The sequence below is a fragment of the Podarcis filfolensis genome (assembly GCF_964270895.1).
Source record: "Podarcis filfolensis genome assembly, chromosome: 11".
NCBI classification, from domain to species: Eukaryota; Metazoa; Chordata; class Lepidosauria; order Squamata; family Lacertidae; genus Podarcis; species Podarcis filfolensis.
Window position 1 is genome coordinate 22,535,203 of NC_139613.1, and position 14,376 is coordinate 22,549,578.

The 14,376-nt window shown below is 43.1% G+C and overlaps 1 protein-coding gene across 1 annotated transcript in view; it reads right to left on the reverse strand.

Moving 5' to 3' along the window:
* Positions 1-6,660, reverse strand: part of IL6ST (interleukin 6 cytokine family signal transducer) — a 31,452-nt gene extending 24,792 nt beyond the window's left edge. Inside the window, exons 1-3 of the mRNA XM_083576058.1 lie at positions 6,467-6,660; positions 2,674-2,754; positions 943-1,254 (exon numbers count right to left, since the gene is read on the reverse strand). Coding sequence (XP_083432184.1) covers positions 943-1,254; positions 2,674-2,740 — 379 coding nt within the window. The 5' untranslated portion in view covers positions 2,741-2,754; positions 6,467-6,660. The remainder of the gene's footprint in view (positions 1-942; positions 1,255-2,673; positions 2,755-6,466) is intronic.
* Between the last annotated feature and the right edge of the window lie 7,716 nt (positions 6,661-14,376).

Here is a 14,376-nt window from a genome sequence, read left to right on the forward strand (position 1 = left end):
GACTGGAATAAAAAAATTGCCTTTTCCAAGAATAGTAGGTGGTCATCCTGCACTGAAACTCTTTCTACCACCTACCCAAGAAGAGGGTATTTTTTACTGGTAGAGGAACTAGTATAACTAAGGGGCCCAGGACTGGTTTATTTAAGGGAGGACACACCACTCCCTCTTCCAAGACAGCATGCACCACCCCTGCAATCAATGAAGTGCTAATCACACTCTGTACCCAACCACCCTCTCTGCTAGATTGAATAAGCCAGAAGGAACAGGGATCAAGGGGCTACGCTGAAACTGATGCTACACAATACAGGCATACCTGCTGAACTGCCTTTCTTATGGAAGCATAATGCCTATCCCCATGTAACATAGTTAAACTTTATTTAGAAAACTTATATCCCGTTTTACATCTTTGACAGGTTCTCCAGGTGGGTCACCACTATTCTCAAAATAAAATCATACTCAGAATCTCATAATACAGTACAAGGGCAGAAATTGTGTAGTTACTATGTGGAACAAACATCATTCAGGCAGCAATTTCTGCCCTTACTCCTGCCTGGTGACATATTAGCCAAGTGACGATGTAACCTTTTTCTTCTTTACTTGGTACCTTTCAACTATGTGAAATAAAAGTTTCACATTTCTCCATGTTGTCTTCAATATATTCGACAAAATCCAACATCCTCTAAGAGTGTTATAAGGAGCAGGAGAATGACTATACAGTGGACCCTCCGGATATGAATTAAATTCGTTCCAGGGGTCCATCCGCAACCCGAAAAGTCCGTGCATGCGGCGAAACCCGGAAGTATACACTTCTGGGTTTGCCACGTTCGTAACTTGAAAGTTACATATCCAGAGTGGTATGTAATTAGAGGGTCCACTGTATGGCAATAGATTGTTCCTTTTATGTGTATCCCCACAAGGAAGAATTTAAGGAGAAATACTTACAGCCCAAGGCAACTTGAATTCCATAGATGTTCTGCTCAATGCTTCCTGCCACTAAGATGTTACAAGTCAGAGGAGAAGCCAATATAGACGTGTCATTGAATGTTACTCTTGAAACAGTTTCATTTATTATGCTATAGTGTTCTTTAGGAACAACCTTAGTTTGAATTCTCCAGATAACTTTATCAGCACGAAGGTTGCCATAATCTAGACAATAGTCACTAAGAATGCAGTATGCTGTAAAGCTGGACTCAAGGGATACTACAGCAGACTCCGGAGTTATATAGCCACATGATTGCGCATATCCATCTGAAACTGAGAGAGATCATTTGTTTGGTATTGTTCACTAACATGGCTACTATTGCTATAAGCATACAATATGACAACGGAAGACAATAGTTACCTAGAAAATACATTTCCCCCTTTACTTTTCTAGTGTACATTAACTGACAACATTTGCTTGGATCCAAGATAAATGACTGGATGGAAGTTCATAGATAGGTTTCTTGAATTCACCTCTGGGCCTGCCCATCCATGGGCACCCCCCCCCACCCACAAGCAGCAGCAGCTTCTGGGTTCCAGTGAGATCTTGTGAGAGCTCTGCAACTTGAAAAGCTACTCCAAAAGGTCCCCCCCGAACAATTTGGGATGGGGTACCAGAGACTGCTGGGATAGCTGGGGATTTCCTTCCAATCTGGGAGAAAATCCTCCCCTACCATAGCAAACCCATCCCACATTGTTCATGAGGAACCCCAACTGTCTCCAGAGGCTGTTCAGGGTAATGCAGAGGATGGGGGAGGGAAAGGAAGCTTTACTTCTGTTCTCATATCTAAGGATCCAAGACATTAGGTCTAGCAACTGTAATAAATTTCCTAAGGACTATTTGCATTTCTTGTCTGTGCTAGTTAAGTGAACTCCCCCACACCTCATGATTTCAAAGATAGTTTCATTATCAAACATCAGAATTAGGAGTGAATAAAAAAGATAGAAATGTGCAGAGGTAGCAGTACATATGTGTTACATTTCCTTAGGCCCGTTTAATATTATGTAAAGAGAAACATTGTCTTGAAATTTCACCTATATTTCATTTCCAAAAGCATATTATTCAATTTTGTCTGTGCAATTTAAATATTAATCTTGCAGGAAATATTTCAACCATCTTTTCACTTTCCACCGCAACATACCACATGTAGTAACTTAATTGGTTTTTGTGTAATCTTTCTCTACTGTACAGGATTTCTTTTTAAAAAGAGGAACTTAGCAAGCTAGAAAACCTGATAATAAGTTAAATATCCTTCCTTTCATATTACCACATCAACTATTGGCTTGTTTCACAACTTTTTATATTTTGACTTTACAAGCCAATGGTATCTATCTAGAATACCGCCCTCCCTTACATTAGGCTCCTGAAATGAAGAAAGTCTGGGTTAACCAGGAGTGGACTTTTCAGTGAACTTGATTCAGTTCTGCTACCGAAAACAAATACAAAGACTCAGAATGTAATCTAACTGTATGCCTTTTACACCTGGCTCTGGCTCACAGATCTTGTGGTTTTAATAAAAAAACAAAAACAAATAGATCTGACAAGCCTGTAGTCTCTATGCCGTTGCCTTCCATATAATAGATTCAAACTAAAAATCAAGAATCATTTTCTATAATGTATACAAATCAACAAACTGACAGAGCTTTATAATACAGTGGAACAATTTATTATTATTAATCCTGCAGACTTACCTCCAAAGGAGTAAATGCTCAGGAGAGTACACACAGCTTGCAGTAACCAACTCCATTTTGAAAACATCTTGAACCAAGTCTCTGTAAAAACAATTTTTTTATATATAATATTTTTTACTCTGCTCAATCAGTCACTATTTTCTTTTTATGAAGACACTTCTCAGGAGACAGGTTCTGTAGTTTCCTCTGTTCTGACAGGTTTATTAACCATGAACAAAAAGGTTTTGTGGAAAGCAAAAAAAGAATAGCACTCAGGGAAACAGCCAAGAGTGAGAACAGGAATACAGGCAACTCCCCACTTGTCTAGTTGCCATTTTGGGGCAAGATGGCTCTAAAGTCTTCCCCCCCCAAAATGATTGATTGAATATCAATTTAACATCTGGCTAGTTCGGATGACCACCTTGAGATAGTTTAAGAACTCTGAAAACTTAAAGAAGAAAAGTACTCAATCCAGGGACAGTCCACATATATTCCTATTCCTACCTCTTTTTCTTAATGGCTCCTGCTCAGGCTGCACAGAAAAAGCATTTTGCTTTCTGAAATTCATTTCAATTGTAAAGATAAATAAACCTGACAGAATTCTACAGGATGTGGTAATAGTTTGTGAAAACAGTTAAGATCCAATGATCCCCAGGCATGAACCTTCAGATGGTGGAGATGTCAGGTGCCATCCTGGCGCCCAGGCATCTTCACCTGGTCACAAGTGGTCAACGACCAGATACAAAATGCGCCTGAGCATGGCTACTGAGCTCACTTCTCAACCATTATCACAATGCAATAAAGTGAGGGAAAAGTATAAACTAACACACACTCCACTTTATATATAATTTATGTCTAGTTTGCTTGTTAATTATTATCACAATATTGATTTTATAAAAATATAAAATTGACAGTTGTGGTTTACTTAGTGATCATGGTTAAATATACTGATAAAGTCCATTTTTTGTCTTGTGGCTAGAACTTTCCTTGGCCAATGATGCACATTTTCTAAAAGGTATATATATCTGATTTAGTGTGTTTGGATTAGTATAATAACAATTTATTACCCAATCCTTCATCCTAAGGTCTCCGGGAAAGTTAAAACCATTAAGACACAATATTAAAATCAGTGTAAAACAACTTAAAACTACAAAAATAAGGTGCATTATAAAATTTCCCATTTAGAAGCAGATGTTTGCATGGTCTGGTTTGTGTGTCACACTGAAACTGTGATTTAATGTTAATATGTCTTGCTTCACTTCTCTCTCCATCCTGCTGCCCTGCTTCTGCTTATGGTTTGTCTGAAGAGTAACAAACCAAAAGCCTGGGTTCACAAGTAACAAGCCAAATTCTGATTTGTTTTCTCTCAGCCCTTTTTACTTCAATGGGACTAGACATGCCTAACTGCAATGATCAGGCTGCACATTACATTAATACAGTATTTAGAACCAAAATCTATATTATAATAAATTTTGGTTGCAAAGTACCAATACAATTTTAGCTAAAATAGTAGACTGTTAATGCACAGCAGAAGATAATCAGAATCCACAGGAAGTTATTTGGGGAGGGGGGAAATGGAAAGCCTACTTTGATCTTGTCCTTTTTGCCTTTGATAGCAAACCAAGATGCACCTTAAGAAAATTTTACTGGCTACTGCTTATGTTTCCCATCTTGTCAAAGGCAAACCATCAACTCAGGTAAAAGAACCGCATGCCGAGAAAATTCTCACCACTCTCCTGTGGTAATTCTCAGCATTCTACTCAACTTTATCATACAAATAAAAATAGTATCATTTCCTTTATATGCCATACACTACTGTAGTCAAGTAACCCTGTGGAAATCCCCTAATCAGGCATACTGATGATCCTAGCATCCTTGGGAGGGTGGGGAGAGGAAGTACACAAATGGCAAGCTCAGAAACACAGTAGAGACAATATTGAGATGCACCAGTCTGCCTTTCAAAAGAGATATCAACTAGGATGAATGACAGCCAATCTCTATGCCACCATGTACTTCTAGCTTGATCCCAGTACTATTCAATATCAAGAATGTGTTAGAACACTGCACATTATCACTATTGTTTATATAGCATGCCATCAACTGCACATAACAAAAAGACTGCATCCTCCTCCAAAGCAGTTTGGTCTAAAACTGTACAAGTCAAAGAAAGGGAGTGAAAGGAAGATACTGCTGGATTACAAACTCCCATCATCCCAAACCACTGGCTATGCTGCCAAGGCTGATGGGAGTAGTGTCTAAAGGGCACCACAAAGGTAGCCCCCAGTTTAGGAACGGGTTTACCACCAACATAATGAGACTTAGACTGCAAGGGCATGATTCAGCTCCTGGCCAGGGAACATACAATCCAGTGGCATGCAGTGATGTTTTCATAGGTAATCAGTTAGGGCCAGAGGAACCAGCTTGTGAGGGTGATTGAGGCAGTGGCGTAGCGTGGGGGGTGCAGGGGGGGCCGTCCGCACCGGGCGCAACATCGGGGGGGGGGGGCGCGCTCGCACTCGCAGCTCTCTCGAGTGCTAAAATCCACGGGTTAGGGGGCGCAAATTACTTGCCTTGCCCCGGGTGCTGACAACCCATGCTATGCCACTGGATTGAGGCCTTCCGAAGCTGCAACTGCAGGTGAGCATTGTGCCTCCCTCCCTAAGCAGGGCAGCAGCTTTCTGGGCTTTGGGGAGGAGACACTAGAAGGACATTTAGGGGACTAGCCTAGTCCCTCTAGTCCACTGATCGACTAATCAGCAGTGCTATTTTTCTAGAAAAGAGGTGCTGGAACTCAACACGAACGCCTTCTTCTTTCTCTTAGAATGGCAATGGTGCCCCACCATAGGAGCCAACTCCTAGGGGCCGCAGGGGCTTTGGCCCCCACAGTAACATTTCAAGGGGCTAGGCCCCCACAAAGTTGATGTGCATTCCCATTCAGATGGGGTGTGTGCACTGCATCATGTGATCGATTATGTGGGGTGGGGCTTACCTAAAAAAACGCCCCACAGATAAGAATTTGGAAAAGGGGGGAAAAAAGTTACAGCAGGAGTGAAAAGATCAGGGACGGCCAGATTGCAACAGTGGAGGAAAGAGAGGCGACCCATAAGATAAGGTTGTATACACCCTTATCTGCTACGACCGCTGAGAGGGGAAGGAATAACCGTGAGAAATTAGCTCAGGTTCTCGAAACCGATCGCGACACGGTAGCCTTTCAATAGATATTTGCATAGATATTAGTTTGAATGCTTGGTCGAGGAAGAACGACCACTTGCCCCATTCGGTTGAGAACTCAAGGCAGACCTGAGTACGGAGCAGTCGCCCCTCCCCTCCCCCCCCGACCCCTCTTCGCGCACGTAAGAACGCGCAGGAAGAAGAGGGCAGGGGGAATTCTGCTGCCACCCTCGGCCGCGACTACAGGGTGGTGTCTAAGAGAAATGTTACCAGGGGGCGACGTCGCAAACCAGGCCGACCCAGCGCTGACGGTCTGAGGCGCCGGTGGGGGTCCCAAAGCAACGCGAGGCGCCCGAAAAGCGGGACGCGCCTCAGCCGCGCACATTAAAAGGGCTCCGCTGAGGAGAGAGCCGATTCAGGGGCCGCCTCCGAGGCCAGAGCCCGACCGAGGCGGGCTTCTCGAGAACGGGCTTCGTTCCCTCACAGCCTTCGGAGGACAAGGCCCGTCCGCTGGGGGGGGGGGAGAGCGGAGAGCGGCTTCCCTCGCCCCCCTGGGGGCAGCTGCCAAGTTTTCGGCCTGGCCAACAGGCTGCTCCCCTCGGCCGAAGGCCAACGCGGGCCGGTAAATCCCACCCTCACTCACCTCCTCCTGGCGCGCTACTCCCACAGGCCTCGGACCATCGCCGTCCCCACCAGACGCCTCACGAGCCGCCGCCGCGCACACCTTATGAACTGCGGTGCGCCGCTCGCCTTGACTGACAGCTTCACTCCGCTAGCTCGAGCGCCTCGCTCGAGCCGCCATTGGTGGGCAGGATGGCGACGTCACGGCCGTGGGCGGGGCAGACGGCAGAGGTGGTGCTTCCCGTAACGGGCCTCTGGGCTGCCAGGATTCCGGGCTCCTGGTCCCAGCAGGGGCGGGGGAAGGGAGGGGAAGAGAGGCCGGGAAAGGGGGAGGTGGGCGGGGGGCACTGCGATTCAGCGTGGCGAGCCGCAAGCGCTCAACAGCGCCTGCGCGCAGGGTAGCGAACGTTCAGAGAGTGTGACATCCTCCCCCCTTGCTCCGTGCGCCAATCAATTAACCAGCAAAAGTAAACCCAGTACAGTTTTACATTCCCGGGGCTTGGCTGAATGTGCGCTTTGCACGCTGAAGGTGCAATCCGATATGCTGGCTTACTTTGGAAGGGAGCCCGGTTGAGCTCGGTTGCTTATTAGCACGTGAGCAAGATACACTGGATAATTGATCTGATTTTGGGTTTTTCTTATGTAGTGCTTCAAATACGGTATATTGCCAGCAAGGTTCTCACTACAGGAAAAGGGAAGGGAAAGGGAAAGGCCACGAAAGCTTATGACTATAATGAATCTGTTAAGTCTTTATATTACAGTTGCAGTCCTTTCAGTCACCATCATTTTATTTGTAAGCCTGGGATCTTCGGATGAAGGGCAGTATACAAATTTGCTAAATAATAATGATAGTTAAACCCTGTTCCAGGCAGTTTACAGTATGAAAAGGTTTACATAATTACAAACATAACAAAAGTAGTCAAAAAGTACACAACCGATTGGAAACTGTTTCCACAGGAATCATAATAGTATCGAAAAGGAAAGTTACAAAATACTAATATCAGTAACAAAAAGCCCCTAAACAATTCCCCATTTATTGGATGCAAGCCCCATTAAAGTCACTGGGCCTTACTTTTGAGTAGACATGGATGGGATTGCACTGTAAGGTGCCTCAACTATCTTTGTTTATGATAATAGCTTCCATCTGTCAGAGTTCACTTATTATTGACACAGGCATTTGATTATCTTTAAGATGCCACTGTACCACATTTTTCTAATGCAAAATAATTTCACAGCCATCCTTCCGGAAATTAAAGCATTGTTTCTCCACAGAAGCATTGTTTACAAGCTGCTGTTTACAAGATTCTGTTTCAAATGTATAAAACAGGACAGAAATAAAGGATGAAAATATGAGAAACAGTTAGCTCTTGTGACAGTGTTTCTGTTGTTATTATTAAATAACAAAATGGCGGCCCATTGCATAAACCAGTCTTCCCCAACCTAGTGCCCTCCAGATGTTTTGTACTCCAGTCCCCAAGGTTGGAGAAGGCTCTTCATGTAAGTTTACATTCGGGCATTCTCTGGATATTAGTACCTCAGCCTGTCTGTTTATTATTGGGTTAGTTAAGAGCAGGTTGGTGAAGTTTTGCTTGTTTATATGAGCTGCAATTTGCATTTTTAATGCCCTGGGATTGCTGCTGCAATGATGAAGAGCAGTAAATAAATATATTAATTAAATTACCTTGGGGAAGGGGGAGATGCACGACCACTACAGCCACAATATCCTATGACCACTCAGCCCAGGCGGGAAAAAAGAAACCCCATGCAGAATCTGCAGATGATGTAGAAATGACACACAAACACACCCTCAGCACCTATGGAAACACCACCACACAGAAAACTAATGTGATGACAGCCACAAGCCACCAAAACACTGTATGAGTTGGTGCAGGCCAAGGCAGGGGTGTGTCTGTCTTGTTTCCATGTCTGCATCACCTAAGGAACACAGATAAACAGCAGGCTCCCGGCGAGCTGAAAATTCTGGACTTTCTTGTTTCTGTTCTGAAATGGTTCCTCTGCATTGGGACAGGGGACATTTTTTCAGTCAGAGGTCCATATTCCCTTGTGGGTAATCTTCTGGGGGCCACATGGAAGTGGTGAGTCCAGGAGCACAAGTGGCCATAGCAATAGACTTAAAATAATGGAAGAAAGACAAAACTTACCTAGATAAGAACAAGAAGGGCACTCCTCTACCTGCTCAATGAAATCCTGGTGGAAAAATTGAAATAGCTACTTCACACTCTCAACCCCCTTTTACTTGGAAAACAAAGCTATGAATAGCAAAGGAAACTAGTCATTAATATTCTAAAAATTACTACTGACATACCTCATGAATTGTGTGTGTGTGTGTGCTTTGTTTGAACTGTGTTTGTGAGAAACAATTAAAACTCAGACACATGAATAACTCTAGTTTTACTCTGAAAACGAAAAGTGATCTTACACCAACCTGTGACCTTACATGTGCAAATTTATTAAATTGATTTCAGATGGATTCCATTTCAGTGTCTCATCCTTATTACAGAATCCTTTAAAAATTGCAAACAGCTGGTGTTTCTCTGCCTTTCAAATAACAGCAGGGTCGGATTTAGGTTTTATGAGGCCCTAAGCTACTGAAGGTAATGGTGCCCTTTATATACCCACCTGTGCTTTGTCAACAACAAATTGTCGCTGTTTTTTGTGTTGAATATATGCTATATGGTAATTTATGCAGCCAATAGGTCCATACACAACACAATAAAAACCTACATACAGCACTTGTTATATGTAGGTTTTATTTTATTTGTTTTTTATCTTATATTTTGGGAATGTACATCTAGTTTTTTTCTCTTTGAATTTTTTGGGGGCCCCCAAGAGAGTGGGGCCCTAAGTTATAGCTTGTTTAGCTTACATGTAATTCTGGCACTGAATATCAACATTACTAACAGAAGATATTCAGGCTGAAGATGCAATCCAGAAAACAGTCAGTATTTCTAGTTGTCAATATCATTACCTGTAACAAATATATAAACCACACACTTAAATAAATTGACAGTTCAGAAAATCTTAGCATGCTGCATAATAAAAACTGTTGAGTCCATGTTTCTCAGAGATTCTTTGGCCATACCTTGGCTGCTTTGTACGCAAAAGAAGCAGCTTTCCAAACCATTTTAGTTGCAAGTAGGGATGGGGAGAAATTTGTTTCAGTTCTCATTTAAAGGCAAACTTACCTAACATGCATTTTCCGAAACAACATGTGAACCAAAACACACCCATCCTTCAAAATTTGTACTTCTCCAAATTTTGCAATGCAGTACAGTGGTACCTTGGGTTACATACGCTTCAGGTTACAGACTCTGCTAACCCAGAAATAGTACCTCGGGTTAAGAACTTTGCTTCAGGATGAGAACAGAAATCGTGCTCTGGCGGCGCAGCGGCAGCAGGAGGCCCCATTAGTTAAAGTGGTGCTTCAGGTTAAGAACAGTTTCAGGTTAAGAACGGACCTCCAGAATGAATTAAGTACTTAACCTGAGGTACCACTGTACTCCGGTCAAGTGTTGTATGTGAAAATGAACATGTTAGAGTAGCATATTAATGCATCTGTTGGGGAAAATACATTCTCTTGGGGAAAGCTGCTTTGCCAAAATGTGCATATGAGAATAAACTTGTACTAAGGTACTGATAAATTTTTATGAGGACTCTCTTAAAAAAACAAATAAACCACAAACTGATATGGAAATCTGGAAAACTGAACTTAGAAGACTGGAAATATGAGAAACTGGGAGGATCCTTCCCTGGTTGCAAGTAACATTTTAGTTCTTGAATACTGTGCAGATATTTAATTCTTATTTACAGTAATTGCCGGGGGGCTCTGCCTCCCTGCTCACCAACCCTCCACTCCCCTACAATAACACCTTAGATCTTCTCATTTCCACCATGTGCTCCCCCTTTACTTTCTCAATCCTGTTTCTGAAGCTGCCTTGCTATTCTGCACCCACTTGAGCCCCAGCCAATATGACCAATGATCAGGAATTATGAAAAATGTTATAGCCTATAGCAGGCATGGCCAAACTTAGCCCTCCAGATGTTTTGGGACTACAACTCCCATCATCTCTAGCTAACCGGACCAGTGGTCAGGGATGATGGGAATTGTAGTCCCAAAACATCTGGAGGGCCAATTTTAAATCTTTCCAATGTGAGTTTTTCAACCTTATCCCAGTTGTTGTGTCTCTCAGGGTCATTGTGAGGATAAAATGTGAGAGCTTCCTGTATTGCTACCCTGAATTCCTTGTGGGAAGGACAACACACTAACACCATAAATTATATTTTGAGAGTCCTTATAGAGATAGGAGCTGTGTTCTCATATCTCTTCCTCCATAGGGCAAATGACTTGATCCTGGGCCAGTAGAAAGGGCAATTTTTCACATGTTGTGCTTATGTGTTTACTTCGTTTCTGCCCTGGAGATAGAAGGTAAGTACAACAAAAACAAAATGTGTACACTTGTGAATTCTCTAATATATTTGAAAGTGAATGAACGCATGTCTGTCAATCTTTGAAAGTCTGTAGAAGTATAATAAGTCTATGGTTGAAACAAAGTAATAGATGCTATCCTGTGGGCAAAAGTCTACGGACTTTCAGACGTGTGTCCATTCGCTTTCAAATATATTAGAGAATTCACAAGTGTACACATTTTGTTTTTGTTGTACTAAATCATGTAATGCAATAAGAATTGCAGTGCTATCTAGTAAACTGGTCTTCATGTTGCTTGTATTGTTTGTTGTGTTAAGTTTGCAACACAGGGCTTTGTTGTTCTGTACTGGAGATAGAGGGTGGCATCCTAACCATAGGAATAGTTTACTATTGGATCAGAGTAGATTGGCTGAATTGAGAAGATTGAGAGAAACCAGTAAAATTAATGAATGTTAGAATGATGTTGGATAGAAATTAAGTGGTTTCCAGCTGTAATGCTTTAAGAATATGGAAAAAGGGTATAAATAGGTTAAAACATAATTAAAATGATGTTGGATTGGAAATAAGTGGTATTAGCAACAAAGTTAATAAGAATATGCAAAAATGAATTGATAATGGATGAAAATACTGAGTTATAAAATGTTAAGTTATAGAGATAAGATAAATGAAAGAGGGTAAGGATTTGCTGATTTGATTATTTAAATGGGAATACAAGAAGGGGAGGTGTGAGGAAGTCAAAGAAACAAGCAAGTTATGAAAAAGAATTGTTTTTAATTTTTTATATTTTTTTCTGTGTGTTTATTCTTATTTTTTTGTTTTTTTTTATTATGTGTTTCTGTATATTTGTTTTTGTAAAATCTTAATAAATATTTCTTTAAAAAAAAAAGAGAGAGAGAGAGAGAAACCAGTTTTTTGCTCTCTGTAACTGAAAAGCATAGAGGTTATTTGGAGGGAAGAGAGAGCAACCAGTGTACATTTACATGAGTTTAATGACTGGAAATACAGAAATAATCTGAGTACAGGTACTTCTTCATACCATCATACCTGACTTGTTGTGTAGAGACAGGCCCAGCCACTGCAGAACAAAGGCTGTCTCCAGGCTAGCCCAGCTCCCACCTACCTTTGAGCCTTCCCTGGAGGCAAGACAACACCTATGGGACAAGCTGAGTCCTGCTGGGGAAAGAAGAACACCTTGTCTCCCCACCAAATCCCAGCCTCCATAACTGGAAACAAACCTTGCCAACTGCAGAGGGCACAGGAAACTTTTTCAGCCAGAGGGACACAGTGACTCTCATGGGCAATCTTCTGGAGCCCACATGCGGGCAGTGGGTGGAAGCAGTGGCAACAGTAGGCAGAGCAACAGATGCAGTTGCTTTACCCACGGACAGTAGGACATGCATTCAGCCATGCAAAAGTCAGATGTTTACATACTGCTCTCTCCACCCAGGCAAGCCAAAGGCATTGTCATAGCTGAAGGACACTCCCAGTCTGGCAAAAGGGCAAGGAGCAGGGCTGGTGAGGACATGGGAAGGGGTTTGTGGCCTGGGAGGAGTCCAAAGGTCCAGGTAATCTGTATCTCTATACTGACTGGCAGCAGCTCTCCAGAATTTCACACAGGGAACTCCCCTAATATTACTTGCAGATTCCAGGAGTTGTACCTTTTGCAGATGCTCTGCTACTGAGCCACAACCGTTCCTGGAACTGTTTGCTATTGTTTCTGAACTCAGGTGTCCTGGTCAGGTATCCCAGCTGCACAACCACCCAAGAACTAATCAAGAGCTAAGGATTGAATGATCTGACATTGCTGGCAGTCTTTTTTTGCAGTTCTTTCATACTTTCAGCCTCACATTTCATCAGAGAAAGGAGTAGACTCTGGAGGAAGTACTGTCTACAAAGCACTTAAACTAGCTATCCTGTAACAGAGCAGTCTTGATCTCACTGGCTTCAGGTTTCCAATGGCTTTGTGTATTGCATTGCAAGCCTCTTTTCGCATTCACTTTATCAGGCCTGCACCCTCACTTGTCACCCCTCCGGCAGCTCCCGGGGTGCAACATGACTGCCACAGGAGGGAAGAGCGTTCTTGTGATCAAATCCTGCTTGCAGGTGTGGCGTTTGCCTGGTTTTTTTTAAAATGTCTGTACGGGGGAGAGAAAGAGTTAATAGGTAGACCAATAGAAAAGCCAGAGGCGGAGCCTACCTGTTTATAAAAGGGCTTAGCCCGAGGTTTGGGTTAGTTGGTTTTAGTTGGTTAGTTGGGAAAGCAGTTGGCAAACAGTTGGAAATAGAGAGACAATTAGTGCACTTGGTTCTTGTATGAGGGGAGGGAGAAGAGTTAGAGGCAGCATAAAATAAGACTAAGAAGGTAAAGAGTAACAACGTTTTGAATGTAGTTAAAGTTTATTTGTGTTTGCAGTAAACTACACTCTTCTTTATTAACTTAAGAACCTGACTGAGACTAAGTGATTTACTGGGGAGGACCTGGTTGGTGGCAGCGGATTAGTGGTGTAAGGGTCAATAGTTCGTGAGATGACCGGGGGCTCCGTATGAAGGCCACACAGGTTTCCACACTGGCATCTAGTTAGCTGCTTTGAGAACAGGATGCTGGACAAGATGGGCCCTTGGCCTGATCCAGCTGCTCGTCTTATGATCTCATGCCACTTTAAGGGTCATGGCTTCCCCCAAAGAAACCTGGGAACTGTAATTCATTAAGTGTGCTGAGAGTTGCAAGGAGGTGTAGTGGGAAATAAACGGTTAATCCGAGGAGGCGTAGGTGGCCTTGTGCAATTAACCCTTAATAAAGCAGGGCTTCACCACTCTCCTAAGCTCAGCAGTAGTGATTCCTGCTGACTTGATTGCTTGCAGGAATGCTCCTTGTGCAGAGATAACACAATTGTAGATTAATTACTTTGCTTGCCTGCTGGCCTAGATCATGAGACCAGCCCCCCCCCCCCGCCCCCCAAGGCAGGTGAAGGTAGCTTAACAATCAAGCCGGGTGAAGTTGGTTAAGCAATTAAGCCTCATGACTTGGGGTGGACAAGGGTATAAATACCATAGGGTCTGAGCCAGAGAGAGGAGAAGGTTTGATGCAGGCACAAACTGATGTAGGTGTTGCATAGCCTGGCTAGATGAAGGTCTGCTCTGCTGCTATATCCCTGGGGCTCCCAGCCACTGAAAGGAGGGGTTGTCATTTGCCTGATCTATTTTCTTCTTGTGCGAGATAAGCCTGCTGCTTGATAAATTTCAGACTTTCTTCACTAGTGTGTTGCATTTGCTTCAGAAATCCCTCCAAAAGGGGGGGGGGCAACCCCTTTTTGCCTTTGGCAAAGCAGGAGGCCACTGTGACTGTTAAAGTGGCATAAGAGTGCTTGCAATGCATGGTGTGGATGTGACCTTTCTGAGCTTGGCTTCCTGCTTTGCCGTTGCTGGCTTGGTTCCTGCGACGTTTCCAGTCTGCTTGTTGTCACGTTGCCATTCCACTTCTCAGA